Below are 14,795 nucleotides of genomic sequence, written 5' to 3'. Positions count from 1 at the left end.
TAGATTTTACTGTGGGTGAGTCTGCTCCGTCGTTTACAACAGTAAAATATTAGGTAGCAGAGTTTAAACGAGGCCATACGAGCTGTCAAAGACGAGCATCGCAGTGGTCGACCAAATGAGGTGACGGATTCCAGAAACGGTGAAGAAAACCCACAAACTGGTACTGGATGATCGTTGACTGAAAGTGCGCGAGCTTAATAGACATATAGTAGGCATTTCAAAAAGTGCGGTACATCGCATATTATTTGAAAATTTAGACATGAGTAATCTGTATTAACGATGCTTAATTTGGCAGCATGTCGTTATATTCTTACTTATTTCAAAGTATTTGATAAATTATCGAGTTCATATTGTTTATTGGTAGGTAAATAAATTCTATTTTATTGTTTCCTGATTGTCGATAATATCGCCAATAAATGTTCAATTGCATATACATTCATCACATTTATTATGCCTTGACCTTTATTATCAAGTACAAGTAACATTTATCACGAGAAACTGACAACACATTTTATCAACGGTCAAAAAAAAAAGAAGTTTTATTTCGTATTTTGCAGCTAGCTGTAGGATCGATTAAGCGCAACCCTCCTGAAAATTAGTTAAGAACTTATCGTATATGGTAATGGGATAAATCGAAAAACACTTGCAAGTCCTTGACCAAGTACTTGCATAAGTTCTTATGTGGTTTCTTATACAATTTCTTACCCAAGTTCTTGCCCAAGATCTTGCTAACTAATTTTCAGGAGGGAATAGTTATATTTTTTATATAGATGACCTTTTCAACGTAAGCGAGTTCATTTTTAAGTAAACGATTGATAACCGCATCAGGCGGTAAGTAAATGTTTATTTCGCGATATATATTTAGAAATAATAATCTTTTTGGATGTTCAATCGCGTAGTTTCACAAAAGATGGCAAAAGGAATGATTTGAAAGCGGGCTAATCTTGCTGCTTGCCGTTATTTCGTATTATAGTCCACTATTAATTGTCAGTTAATTATTTGACTGTTGTATTTTAGAATGTCGAAGATTTTGTTTTGTTCAATCAAGATCAGTTACCTCCATTTAACGACTCAAATGATGTTTCTTAAATAAATATATTATTCTGTGGCTTAATTAAGTCTGTAATGATTTCGTGAAGAAAAATTCAGTAAAGTTATAATAGAATATGAGCTCAGCAAGCTACTAGATTGTTTAAATAAAGTAATTTTGCAACGTTGGAAGCAGTCAATTCAAATCACGTCAGTAAATGTCAGTATACGTTTCAATTCGTTTGATATTGAAGAAAAATTGATTTGGTCAAGTCAGACTTGAAGATAGTTGATTGCGAGGGAAAGTTCGGTTATGATTCATAGAAGTCCACGTTAAATTTAATATTAAAAATTAAAAGCCAGCATGAAACAGCGGGCGGTGTAAAGATAAGAGCAGAGGATTAGCACACCGATGAGGATGTCCAGCAGCGGATCAAGCTCAATTTTGAAGCTCAAGCGCGCATATAATAATAGTAATATTGCAAAGGAAACGTGAAACGGTGCGTCATCGCATGAAATGCATGATAAATTGGATAAGTTTTACGGCAAAAATGTGATTATACAGTCCAAGTTTGCGAAGAAAGATGTTCAGTATAGATATAGGATGTTGCGAGAAAGAATCAAAGAACACGTGATCATTAAAACAGTTACAGTCATTTATTTTAATAACTCCATAGGACAACATAACGTAAAGTGACAAACTTTGATCATAAATAAGATACAATGACATGGTTATCCAAGTAACGTCTAAATCACCGAACAATAAGTAGACGTAACGCTATCAATTCAATCGATACTTTGAACGTACACGACCACTGAAGTCGAGAATGACGCGCACTCGTCCGTCGAGACGGAAGAGCTCCTCGTGAATAAGCATAAAGTTAACTCGCCTTTCCCCTTAAAAAAATCACTTAACAAATGCGCGTCGTTGCAAAACTTGAATGGCCAGTCGACACGTCGCCTTAGTCTTAAAAACTGTCCACTATACATGACGGTTAAGCCATCGCTTTTGGCCAGTTTATTTACAATCTATATGTATAAAGAGCGAGGGAGAGAGAAGAAAAGAAGGGTAAACTGACCAAACGAATGACCAATTCACGCGTTAAATCGTGGTGCATTTTTATTGTCTGACTGGTTTACATGTATACATTTACATTGAAAATTTTCATATCCGTATGAGCGTTTTTTTTGTATAAAAACCCTTAATGAGACGATGGCTGCGTCGTGAATATAGAAGAACATAAAAATGGAACATTTGCCCATAATCGATGAATATACACGGTAGTAGTATAATACGTATGATAATAATTGTTTTATTGTTTCGTTTTTTTCTGAGTTTTCTTTTTGTTGACATGCGATATTGAAGTATATCCGTGTTTTCTTTCGCGGTATTCCAGCCCGCCAAAAAAAAAAATCGGTTTTTATCGTGGTCGGATGACAATTGGATTTCCGCTGGCAATCGGTTATTTGGATGCTGTTTAATAACCGGCCAACTCGGCGAAGGTGGAGTCCATCTCGTCGGCCAGAGACTTGTATCTGTCCTTGTTGACACCGAGCTCGTCTGTAAAACACACAACAATTCGAATTATTATCACGCTTCTGTTTATACTATTTTTTTTTTACTTTGTCAAAATCGATTGTTCATTCATCTATGAAAATTTTTTACGCCAAAGCTGCCTCAATACTACCACTATAAATTCATTTTCCACTGAACTTTATTATTCGCGATCGAATAGCCGTATTTAACATTATTTATTAGGCAAGCCAACTAGAACACATAGCGGTTTTATGTTTAGCTACTTAAAACTAATTGGTATCATCAAATGATTGTGTGTAGACGAAAAAGGTATATAATAACGATGCCCTTGTTCGTTAATAAACACTCAGATTTTTTATATTTTAGAACCGTAATTAGTCCTCCATTTAGCTAATTTGGAGTATCTTTTAATTACTGTCTGTTTTCAATAATTTTCGTTAATACAAAAACAACTTTTCCCGGGATAGCCGTTTCATATTTTACGAAATACTGTGTGATTCATAACCACTACATGAATTTGGTCTACAAATAAGTTTAACACAAAAAAAAAACTTCTACGTAATCCAAAACAGCTTAATGTTCACACAGAGGAAACGCGTAAAAAGTCCGCTTGAAAGCACTTCTAAACTTATTGGTTCGTATCAAAGACATTTTAAATAATCTCATCAAACGAAGTTTTCAGATATAATATATTCTAGAAGTGCTTTCAGGGTGTCTATTTACGTTTCGTCACCTCTCTCGCGTTTTTGCGGCCAGGAGCTTTGAGACACAAAATAACTAGGGTAAACGTTTTGGATGGTAAGAAAGAGAAGAGGGTGGGGGGGGGGGGGTGATGGTCTGGGTGCGCCAAAAATGACACATGCTCTAATTTCTACGAGACAATTATTCTCCACCACGTCTCTCTACCACAAGGGGGACAAAAAATTGCTGTTTGCAAGGAAAATAAGACAGTAGGTAGAGAAAGAAAAGACAAGAAGAAGAAAGGCCGAAATACCTGCGGGAGCTTGAGAGCTTTTCGTTAGCTCTGTCTCGTCGTCATCGTCGACGTCAACGTTCGTGCGTAATAGTTTTCATTATTTTTGCTTAAGATATTTTTTCTTTTATTTTTATTGTGAAAGGAGAAAAGCGTGTGATCTTCCTGGCAGTGACAACACTTTTCCACTGCGCGATAATTATGCTGAACCGCAATCAGTTACGATATATGCGTTAAAGTCTAATGCTACATGTAAAGTATAAATATTCGAACGAACGGTTAATTGCAGAGTTGAAATAATAGTGAAGTTTGTGCGTAAAATTGCAAGGGTATACTGCTCAAGATCTAGTTAAAGAATTTTTTTGGCAGTCAGAATTTTACAAAAATACTTTTATTTGAGCTAATTAATTATTTTAATTGAAGGAAAAGTTGGTAGAGATAAATACAGCAGCTCGGAAAGAAACTCATGTCTTGGAACAAATTAGCCGCTGCAGCAATGAGCTCTGAAATAGAGTTCAATTTTGCTGCTTGCACAATTGGTCCTAGAAATGAAAAACCTTCCGCGCAATGTATGTTGAAAAAAACAAAAGGGATAAACGCGAGTGAAACAGCAAAAACGGCTTCGTTATAATGTTCACATATGCATAGGGACGCATTGAGTAATACACATATATGTATATAATTGGCTATATCAGGGGTCAAGGGGTGTCGTATTGTGATTTGAAAAAATGTGGCTTTGTTAATTAGAGTTTCATGTTTAATAGCCCGTGAGCTCGGCGAATGTCGAGTCCAGGTCGTCGCAAATTGCTTTGTGCTTCTCCTTCTGGCGGAACAAGTCGTCTGCAATGAGAAATTGGTTTCTTTTTTTTTTTTTTCTGGGGCTATTCGATTCCAATTATTTTATCTCGACGCCGTCAATTTGGTACTAAATTTTTTTCGGCGTCGAAGTGAAAACAAAATAACTACATTAGTTACACGTATCCTTGGACGATGTGGTTACGTGTATAATCAATAAAATTCTAGATTGGACTTGTTTTAATAAAGTAAAAATAAGTTATTAGTCGGGGTGCTAGAAAAACATTCACGATTTCTGCGACTTTTCTGGATTTTCATAATTAGCCTTTGAGTGAAACCAATAAAAATTACAACAGTAAGGTCAGAAACACGATCTTAAAATATACTTTCATAGATAAGTTGTCGGTACCAATTTCAAAACGCTGCATAAAAAATGTTGGAACTATTTGCAAATCTACAAAAGCATTAATGTATTCGAAATTGAACAAAGTACGATTTTGAAAATTTCTAATGACAGTACAAAACGGCACATGTATGAGAAATGAAAAAATAAGGGGTGAAACGTAGGTGTCGCTTAAGTTTTTCTAAAAACTGACCTTCGAGCCTGTCGACTTCCTTCTGGAGCTTCTTGACGGTCTTCTCGGCGAATTCGGCACGAGCCTCGGCCTCCTTTAGTTTGACTGTGAGGGTCTTCAGTTGCCTCTTGAACTCTTCGACTCTTTGATTGGCCTAAAAAATGTCTCGATTGACAAAGTTTCTAATGCATTACTTGGCAATGCTCACCTTCTCTTCGGAGACTTCCAAAGATTTCAAGCTGTTGCCGACGACTTTGAGTTCCTCCTCGAGCTCCATGATTTTGCTGAGCAGATAAGTGTTGGACTTGATGGAAAATCGTTCAAACTGGGAAAGGCACGAAGGAGTAAGAAGTAACTTACGCCTCTCCGGATTTGACGCGATCCTCGGCAACTTCAAGCTCGTCTTCAACGAAGGCCAGCTTGCGGGAGACCTCGTCGGATTTACCGTCGGCGTCCTCGGCCAAGAGACGAGCCTCCTTGAGCTGGTTCGTCAGCTGGTCCATTCGCTCCTCGTCCTGTTGGGCGCGGTTCTCCAATACTTTGCACATACTGCGGACAGAAAAATCCCCTCAAAATTCGGCGAACTTATCGACGAGAAAGAGGATTGGTCGTCGTACTGGAATCTCGAGCCAAATTACAAAGCCGATGCCAGGCGGAAACGAGGGCGCGCAGTAGCTAAGCGTAAACTTTGAATGGAGTGGAAAGCGCGCATATGCGACAAAGCGTAGGAAAGTTTCAAGTCCGAGCGTTTGCGCGCGGACTTGCTCTAAATAAAGCTATGAAGTTTCGGGCCGCTCTCGAGCGAAAGCGCCGGCCCGATATCAGGCAAAAGGGCTTGGCAAAAGTTTACCGGCTAGACTCGTCGGCGGCTTGGGAGGCTTCCGTCAGCTTGGCAGTGGCGGTGTTGAGACGCTCTTCCGAGCGCTCCAAGTCCTCCTCGATCAGCTGCACTTTTCTGTTCAAAGCGGCCACCTCGGATTCAGCCTGCAATGCGCGTCGTTAACTTCAGTTTCATTGTTTCATTGTTTCGTTGCTTCATTGACAATGGCACGCGAACACTGTGTTGTCCAGGAAACACAAGCAGGTCAACGTTTAACGAAGACAAGAGCAACAAATTTCAAAGCTTACGCGAAGGGGAAGCATCGGAAAAGTGTTCGGGAGTGGACTGTTAAACGAAACACGTGATTTTTTTACACTGCCATTCGCGTTGGACGTTATTTTCTTACTATATTGTCCAGCTGTTCGTATACAGCGTGAGTCTGACCGCGCACTCCGACTTACGTTGGTGAGGGATTTTTCCTTCTCCTCGAGGTCCTTGTTGGCCTGCTCGAGGTTAGCCTTGTTGGTGACGAGATCGTTTTCAACTTGCGACAGCTTTTTCTTCAGATCCTGGACTTCCTCGAGAACTTTGTCCGCGCGCATGTTGGCCTCTTTGGCCTGTCCTTCGCATACGTCGGCTTTGTCCTGCGCATTGTCCTTCTCAAGCTTCATCGCTTGCATCTTCTTCTTGATCGCGTCCATGCTGGCGACTTCTGTTTGTCTCGCTTACTCGTGAAAAAAACTGAACTACTGCTGTTACAAAATCCAAGTCATTAGTCTTTTTGTCGACGATTCTTTTTCATTTCGAATTCATTGCAAGAGAAGTATAACTTGAAATACACAAGTGCTAAGCATTTTTGTTAACTTCAAACATTATCGTAAACAAATTTAGGGAGCCTCCGGCTACCTGTAGGTCAATCATTTAGCTTTCTTTTCAAACTCTGATAAATAAAAGCGGTATTTATTAAAAATATTCAGTAGTATTTTAAACGTCTTTTAGAAATATACAAATAACGTTTTTCCTAAAAAAGCTCGATTACGTATGACATTGCGTCGTCGCTTATTAAATCTTTAGGAAAATTTGGCAACGTTGGAAACTCTTAAACTTATCATAAACAAGCCTACACGAATAAAATGGACCGAACGCGAGGCGAATATTTAGCAACAGCTCTGATGTTTTTGATTATTGATTGTCAACTTTCGTATTGTAAACGGTGATACGCACGGCTACTCATCAAATATAAGATTGATCAGAAAAAAGAACCTCGTCCATTATAAAAATATACGTTTGCAAATCACGAAAATAAATCCAAAAAAAATCATCTGAAGCTCAATTGTGCGTCGGATGAGACGAGCAGAAAGAACGAAGGCCAACGAAAATAGCGCGAGCAGTCGATTTACATTGTATCAACAATATCCGAAATAGCGAGAAAGACAGAGTTAAGGAATGATGTCGATTTGCATTAACATTAATTTTCAGAAAAATACGTCCTTTATTTATTCATACTTGCTGAAAGTATCAACGTAATTGGGGATCACTCGTCGATCGAAGCAGCCAAAATGAAAAATTTGCGCAGTCGGTCGAGGTGACTGGAAGGCGCAGCGCGTCGAATGTTCGAGGGAGCGCGCGCGATAAATCGCGGGAGCGATCAATCGGTCGACGAAATTGGCGGCAGCCGTTCGCGAGCTCGCTCGGAAGCCGAGGCGACGGAGGCAAGAGAAAGAGAGTTGGAAAAAAAGCGAGATTTTTTCGCTGGGAAAAACACGGGCGGTGGCGGCGGCGGCGGCGGTGGCGGTAACGCGAGCATGGTACGCAATCGCGCGCTGCCGAGCGGATATCTACGGAAATAGCATTAGAGCCGGAGTTTATTAATAGATCGTTGAACAGGCGGCGCGCACATCATCGAAAGGGACCTGCCTGTTTTCTCTCTCTCTCTCTCTCTCTCTCTCTCTCTCTCTCTCTTTCTTACTCCAGTAGTGCAAGCGCGCGAGCTTTACTTGGTCGGCCGACACCCGATCTTCTCCGCGAGAGCGCCGTGAAAATCTTGAGAGAGAACGGTAGAGGGAGAGGACCGACTGTTATATTTAGACAGCTTCCCGGAGAGGATAAGGCTTTTGCAAAAGCTCCGATCGCTTCACCTTCTCGCGTCCTACTCTCGCTCGCGAAATCTATAGGCGGATTTTGAGTTCACGGCGCGGACAGCTCCAGATGATTGTGTTGAACTTCACATTGTCCGCTGACTTGGAAGCTTGGGAAGCGGACTCGACCCATATTTGCGAACGCGAATCCTCAACAATTTGTCAATTTTCAGCAATATTTCTTTCCTCCGCGCATTCGCGTTTCGAGGGTTCTAAGTCTGTAATACAGCACGACGATTCATTTTCTTTTCGTTTATTTTACGATGACACACTTATCGTTGGGCTCTGTCAAGTCGAAACTCAAACAAATACTTAAAACTAAGGATACGAAATTTAACGTAAAATTATCGTCTACCGAATTTACTTAGTGGACTGTCAAATTGTCGACGGCAACCAAATTTCATGAGAAAGACGGTAATTGCTACGGAATTTAAAAAAAAAGTTAAAGAGAAGATATTAATATCTTTCCGATGATTCTCACCTTACAAGCTCAATTGAATTTGCGCGAAGGTAGAAACAATCAAGTTGCAATCGCTCAACAGCGAAGCAATTAGCGAAACAATCCGGAAACGCCTCTGAATGTACACAGAGAGCGTGCTTGCAAGCTCAGCGAGCGAAAGAGTGAACGAGAGAGAGAGAGAGAGAGAGGGAGAGAGAGGGAGGGAGCGAATTCCTCCGGAAGCACGCGTCTTGCGTGCCTCGGAGGCCGATCGGCGTGCCATTGCGAATTCTACCTGCGCGAGTTGTGTGCCGATCAAAGGGTTTCGCACTCGCGCGACCTTGCAAAAGCTCTGTCCGCCATGTTTGATTTCCACTTGCCGCCCCCCTTCCGCCCCTATAGCCGGTCAACTTCTCACGGCGCGGCTCGTGCGAGAGTTTCAAAATAGATTTTGGCGAGAATGCGCGCATTCCACTCGCGGGGGGTTAGCGCTGTCTCTTTTTCAACGATCCTCGCCTTTTCCCTCGCGCGCGTTTCATCTGCTCAGCCTCTCTGACCTAATTCTTCTCTCTCTCTCTCTCTCTCTCTCTCTTTCTCGCTCACGCGCCGACGACTTTCCTGGATTCGCGTTGCGCTCTTTCTCTGCTTCTTTCCTTCTCTCGCGGGACACTTTTATTTTCGCTTGCCGTCCAAGGTTTCATCGTTTGATCGTCGTTAGCGAAAATACATAATGCTCTCAACGGCATTGAGTCACGCGTGTATATTTAGGAAAAATTTTGCGTTACAGGTTGTATTTTCGGCGCGTCTGTCGGATCGTTAACGAGATCGGCTCTGGCGAAGCTGCTTCTATTGAGAAAAGGAACGACAACCGTAGAGAATTGAAGAAAAAAAAAACGCTCCGTTCGTATTTTCCGACTCGTCGCGGTTTCGACCGTCTCACTGGAAATATTTCATGCTCGAAAGTGTCGACCCACTTGTTGCGCGTATTTTAAGATGAATCCAGCAATTTTCTCCGCGAGGTCGTTATGCTAATTATAAATAGTCGAGTGTTAAGTTAGAGTTTTCTTCGCAATACTTCGGAGATGAATGCAAGGGACCGATAAACGTTAATAAGACACGACTGTTTTTTTTCTTTTTTTTTTGTGAAACGAGAGCGAAGAAGACTCTAAACACACTGGATTAGGTAGATAGACGAATTTCAGAATAACACACTGTATGAGTACGCGGGCTATTTGCGTCCAAGTCAGTGTGCCTCTATCCAGCTCGAGTTCGTATTGCGCAGAGACTGCGACAAACACCGTGTATCACTTGAGCACTTGTAATCGAAGTAATAACGCTGCTGAAATTCATCGTCCGATACCGATAGAAGTTAAAAATCATCACTATTCAAATCTACATCCGATACTAAGAGTCAAAAACGTTAGCGTTGATGCGTGTTAAAGAGCTTTAGTACTTACAGCCGTGCTCTGCAAGAGCAAAAACAAATGCAATCGGAAGCAGCAGACAAAAGTCCAAGCCAGGCTAGATCGTCGGAGGTGGTCATGTCTTGTCTGATCTTGAAGAGAATACGAAAAAATGGCACAAGCTGCAAGATCTCACAGACTCTCACACAAAATAGACGGAAAGCAGTGATCCGTGTTTGAAAAAAGTCACGCGCACTTTCGCTACAAAAAGCTTCGGCGATGCAGTCGACGCATCGTTGATGAAGAGATAGAGATAGATAGATAGAGATAGAGATAGATAGATAGAGAGAGAGAGAGAGAGAGAGAGATACAGAAAAAAAAACGAGAAAAAAAAAACCTACTTACCCGAGCGTTCGGAACGACGCGCGTCGAGTGTCTCTCGCACTGCTGGCGAAGCTCGCCGGGACGACTTCTTGACTCGTGGCCCTGCCCCGGAGTTAGCCCGCGGGTGGGGAATCCAAAAATGGCGAGCGCTACAACCGAGAGAAAATCTCTCTCACGGGCAGGCCGATTCCCCGAGATTCTTTAGCCCAACGCTCACGCAGCTGCCTTTACCACGCGGGCGCTTGCCTTGCTTTATTTCCACATGTTTTCACGCACACACACACACACATACTCTCCGCCTCCCTCGGTTCCTTCTTATCGCTTCACCATTTGACCATATCGCATGGATCCTGACCAGTTTATTTTGCGTGCTTGCTTTTGATGCTGCTATTGGTCGGTAACTTCGCCTCGCAAGCTCTGCGTAATAATCTTGCAATGTGTATTTGGTACTCAGAACGAAAGAGATAGTAACTTACTGATATAAATGAATATAGATATTACGAACTATAAAAATATAGAATAACATATCAAGTAGAAGTAGTCGAATTCGGTCAGACATATGCAATGTTTCAATAAATTTATTTCTCAAGTTGTGGTAAATTACTATAAATTTGATAAAAATTATATTTAAATTACGTTACTACTGATTAATAATTGCGACTAAAAGGTTTTTTATACATTTCGTTGAGTTACATTAAAAGTATTTCATTTAATAGATTTGGAAACTTTTGAAATTGGAAATTATGGAATGATCCTTAGTTTGAGGAAGTTATTTTTATTACTTTGGTGCTATTATTTTTTGCCAACTGTATGCATGTATACCACATTTCTGCGAAACGTGTAGAATAATTTTCTTTTAAACTTTTGAAATTCATTTATAAAACTGTATGCAATTTGTTATTTGATTTTTCACATTTTCTTCACGGTCATAGTTTTTCTTTTTTTTTATGTTTGAGCAAACTCCTAAATATTTTTTTTCATAAACTATGGAAGAAATGTATCAATTAAATACTCGTTGAAGACTATCAATCAAATTAAGAAAAAATGGAGACAAAGTATATTGTCGTGGTTTCGTGTCGAACGACCCAGTAACGTTATTGGGGCAATTCCTAAGAATAAACTGCGACTAAACGACACCGGACTGTACGGTTATATACAAAGTATTTAATATCGAAAGAAAAAATTTCGTTGTGCCAACAGAATCAAAATAACCTCTCGAACAACATGATACTGTTTACTAGATTAGATATGCTTCAAAAATGTTCATTAGATTCTAATCGTTATATTAAAAAAGTAATTTAACTGTTTAACAACATTATACATAATTTTTCGAAGTTTAGAATAATTATTGATCTTTAATGATTAGCTATTTTGATTAGCAGGGTAATGCAATGAATAGGAGGCTTTTAAATAGTTCTCTTTCAAAACGCTTTATTTACCACATTTTCGTTCGTTCAAGCAAAATCAGGAAGGACAAAAATAATCTTTAAGTATTTTTTACTCTCTACAGCGGAATCTTAATTTCTCTTAATGCACTTTTTTTATCGTTCGCGTGAATATATTTTCACAGATAGATAATTCAATATAAATATCTATAACATATATAATTTTTGTTTGATTCTCAGGAAAAAATTCCATTTGAATCGAGAAATAGATAATAAGGCTGCAATTTTTTCTGTGATAAAACGTAAATGTAGGAAAACGAATTATTATGTGACGAATTTTACATTTCAATGCAATCAGCGGTAATAAGCGACACATAAGTCGTAGTTGTACAAAGTTATCTTCTAAGCATTTTTATAACACATGAAAAGTCAGACAATATTGAAAGCTCGTAGAATTCGCTCGATTGACGCTTCATTATTGCATGATAATAGGATAAGTGATGCTCACGATAATTTTAGAAATTAATTGTACAAACTTAACGTAAAAAAATTTCCCTAATTGTGCAATGTTGGGCAGTTAAACTTGTTTCCATTTGCATTACCGAGGCTCACCTACAATTTTAGCATACATCATGATATTTTTGGCATTGCCACATTTTAGTGACAATACCATGTCTCGACGTTGCATATACATTTTTTCACGCAAATTTTTTTTTCAGGCAAATTCTTTGGATTTTACGTTTGTTTTCACGAAACAAGTAAGCTAAAAGCATGACAACATCTGATTAAATTTAAGTTACGTTTTTTAACAAAAGCGATTCAGATACTCGAAAGTTTTACGTACGATCGAACTTTCCTTACAATTGTGCCAAACACATGTTCCGATGCTTTTAACTTGGGAGAAAGTAAATTTGGGTATTTTTGTTTAATGATTTTCATGGGCAATTTTCTACGGTATCACGATTGGCGATAAGGCAGTGATGCGCTTCTTAGTAAAAATTTGCGTTATATATATATATATATATATATATATATATAACATTACGAATTCGAATGTAAAAAAAACAAATTTTATCAATGCAATTGTTGATAAATATTTTTGCAATTCTTAAGTTGACCTATACTTTTAAATATCCTTGTTTATATGAATTTATTTAAAAATTATAAATTTATTTCAAACACATTTTAAAACTTCAATTATAAACTAATACTAAGCTTATGTTATTTTATAAATATTGCATTCAAAGTAAGAATATATAAAAATATGCACTTTAATTATTACAAAACTTATACCTAATAAATGGAAGATAAACTACTCGCATTAATATATAGCTTCAATTGCTTTTCAATTTATTGGTAATGGTAATCCTCAAATAAATAATCTGCTTTAATATGAGTCTCATCATATCATGACCACTATCAATATTAAATATAGTTTTAAACATAAAATATTCATTATATGTGTTTGAGTACATAGAATTTTTCTTAAGAAGCGCATTTTGTACCACATTTCAATTCGCAATCCTCTTAATTCTACAATCTCGTTGTGACTCTTAAGTGATAATTCCTATTTCACGTTCTCAAGTACAAAAGATGTATCGTGCTAAAGATCTTTCATATGCCTTCCCAGCTAATCTAAGAACTTTCCAATACTTTCTAAGATTATTTAAAAAGTCAAAATTACAATGCACGCAATTGAAAAAAATATTTAGGCTATGATGAATGTTTGTGTTGAACAATTTTTTATACATTAACAGAACAATATGTGTATATTAGTTTTTATGTATGCAATTAAAATCTACTTTATAAGCAGCGCTTTAAAATATGAATGAACGTAATACATGACCAATTACAGATGTTTGGGACTTTTTTTAGGTACTGTTCAAGTATAAAACAATATTTTTGACAATACTGTATAGCTTTCTCTGTATTTTATAATTGCTTTTCTCCATTATTTCTAAAGATTGTTAACGCTAAAATTATTCGTTAAAGATTGAATGGAACGTGTTCAAGCATTATTTTACTCGTATATTTTACTAATAAATTTTCCTTTGCGAAATGTAAACTGACATTTAATATCGAAACTCTCTTTAAAAATTCGATTCAGTCGATATCTGTGAGAAATTTTTCATCGCCGACTTTTCATAAAATATTTGAATATCAAGCCTTTGCAATTTACAAGTTCTACTTAGCAACTGAGTTTCGTAGAGATCCCAATGAAAACCGAGCATTTGAGATAAGTGGTCGCGCGATTGTTTACTAAATATTAAGCTAGAGTGTAAAAATTTATTTCTAACAATTGATTTTGCAAACGCATTTGCTCAGTCGGTAACAAAAGTAGCTTTATCAGTGGTTTAAAAATCTGGTCGGAGTTTTTCTCGGCGAAAGAATGGACTGCTGACCAATGACATCCTCATCGCCTGTATACAGTGCGTGCATCTGACATTTTCATTCCCGATCCTTTTACCCGCTTATTATATCTTTGCATGTTGGATAATTGATGGAGGCTTTTCACGTTGAAAGCCAGTGGATTTAGTAGCTGACTAGATCAGCAAAGGTCTGGTCCATTTCTTCAGCGATTGCTTTGTACTTACTGCGCTCGTTTATCAGCTCATCTGCAATGCAATTGCCGATATGTTAGTATTGTTAGTATCAAATTGTTGTCAACAATTGTTAGTTGGGTGTAATAAATATGATTATCAAGGTCGATGGTGTCATATAAGTAATTGTGTTAGTTTATGGATTATATGTTATAACTAGGAAAGTATATATCGAAGAGAAATTGAACTATTAAGTACCATAGAAACGCAGTAGGTTTGCATAGTCGACCGAAGACAACATGTGTTCGAATATATTTCATGTTTAATACTTGAATAAATATTTTTAAAATAAAAATTTTATTATTAGTGAGGTTTTTCTTTCAACACGTGTATGTACAAATCGGAAACCCCGGATAAAATGAAATAAAATACCTAATTAAAGGCTAATTATTGCGAATGCTCATCGTCGATACCGTTCTATCATTTACATTTTGGAACTGCTCATATAGTTAGGAAGCATCATTACATAAAATTGTTTTTACAAATCATTAGCAAGTTAGTGCAATTATTAAAATTTTATTTGACTATTAGCAGCTAACTCTTTAAACATAGAAGAAAATCAATTTTTAAGTTACTTTGCCTAATCCAAGACTTCAAACCTTTCTTCTCTGTATTAATGATTCATCATGAATATAAAGGAATGATGTATTTAGATACCTGCTGATATATGACAATCAGACCTAACGATTATATTCTCGTATATATAGTTTTACGATC

General features: G+C 37.9%; 1 protein-coding gene across 1 annotated transcript; it reads right to left on the bottom strand.

The window, feature by feature from the left end:
- Nucleotides 1-1,686: 1,686 nt before the first annotated feature.
- On the bottom strand, nucleotides 1,687-10,269 carry LOC131666672 (tropomyosin-1). The gene is made up of 7 exons (XM_058939505.1): nucleotides 10,115-10,269; nucleotides 6,191-6,478; nucleotides 5,760-5,893; nucleotides 5,270-5,458; nucleotides 5,118-5,193; nucleotides 4,931-5,063; nucleotides 1,687-2,590 (listed from the first exon to the last, which is right to left on the bottom strand). The coding sequence occupies exons 2-7, from the start codon at nucleotides 6,428-6,430 to the stop codon at nucleotides 2,508-2,510; spliced, it is 855 nt and encodes a 284-aa protein (XP_058795488.1). The 5' UTR covers nucleotides 6,431-6,478; nucleotides 10,115-10,269; the 3' UTR covers nucleotides 1,687-2,507.
- Nucleotides 10,270-14,795: the final 4,526 nt, after the last annotated feature.

Source organism: Phymastichus coffea, unplaced genomic scaffold (genome assembly GCF_024137745.1).
Source record: "Phymastichus coffea isolate CEN01 unplaced genomic scaffold, Cenicafe_Pcof_1.1 PCOF00060, whole genome shotgun sequence".
Lineage (NCBI taxonomy): Eukaryota > Metazoa > Arthropoda > Insecta > Hymenoptera > Eulophidae > Phymastichus > Phymastichus coffea.
Note: the sequence above shows the minus strand (reverse complement) of the source record. Positions and strands in the feature narration are given on the sequence as shown.

Coding starts and splice junctions, on each gene's coding strand:
- LOC131666672 (XM_058939505.1), bottom strand. CDS start 6,430: ATGGACGCGATCAAGAAGAAGATGCAAGCGATGAAGCTTGAGAAGGAC. Junction 5,194..5,269: donor CGCGTCAAATCCGGAGAGGC/GTAAGTTACTTC, acceptor TTATCTGCTCAG/CAAAATCATGGAGCTCGAGG. Junction 5,064..5,117: donor TGGAAGTCTCCGAAGAGAAG/GTGAGCATTGCC, acceptor GACATTTTTTAG/GCCAATCAAAGAGTCGAAGA.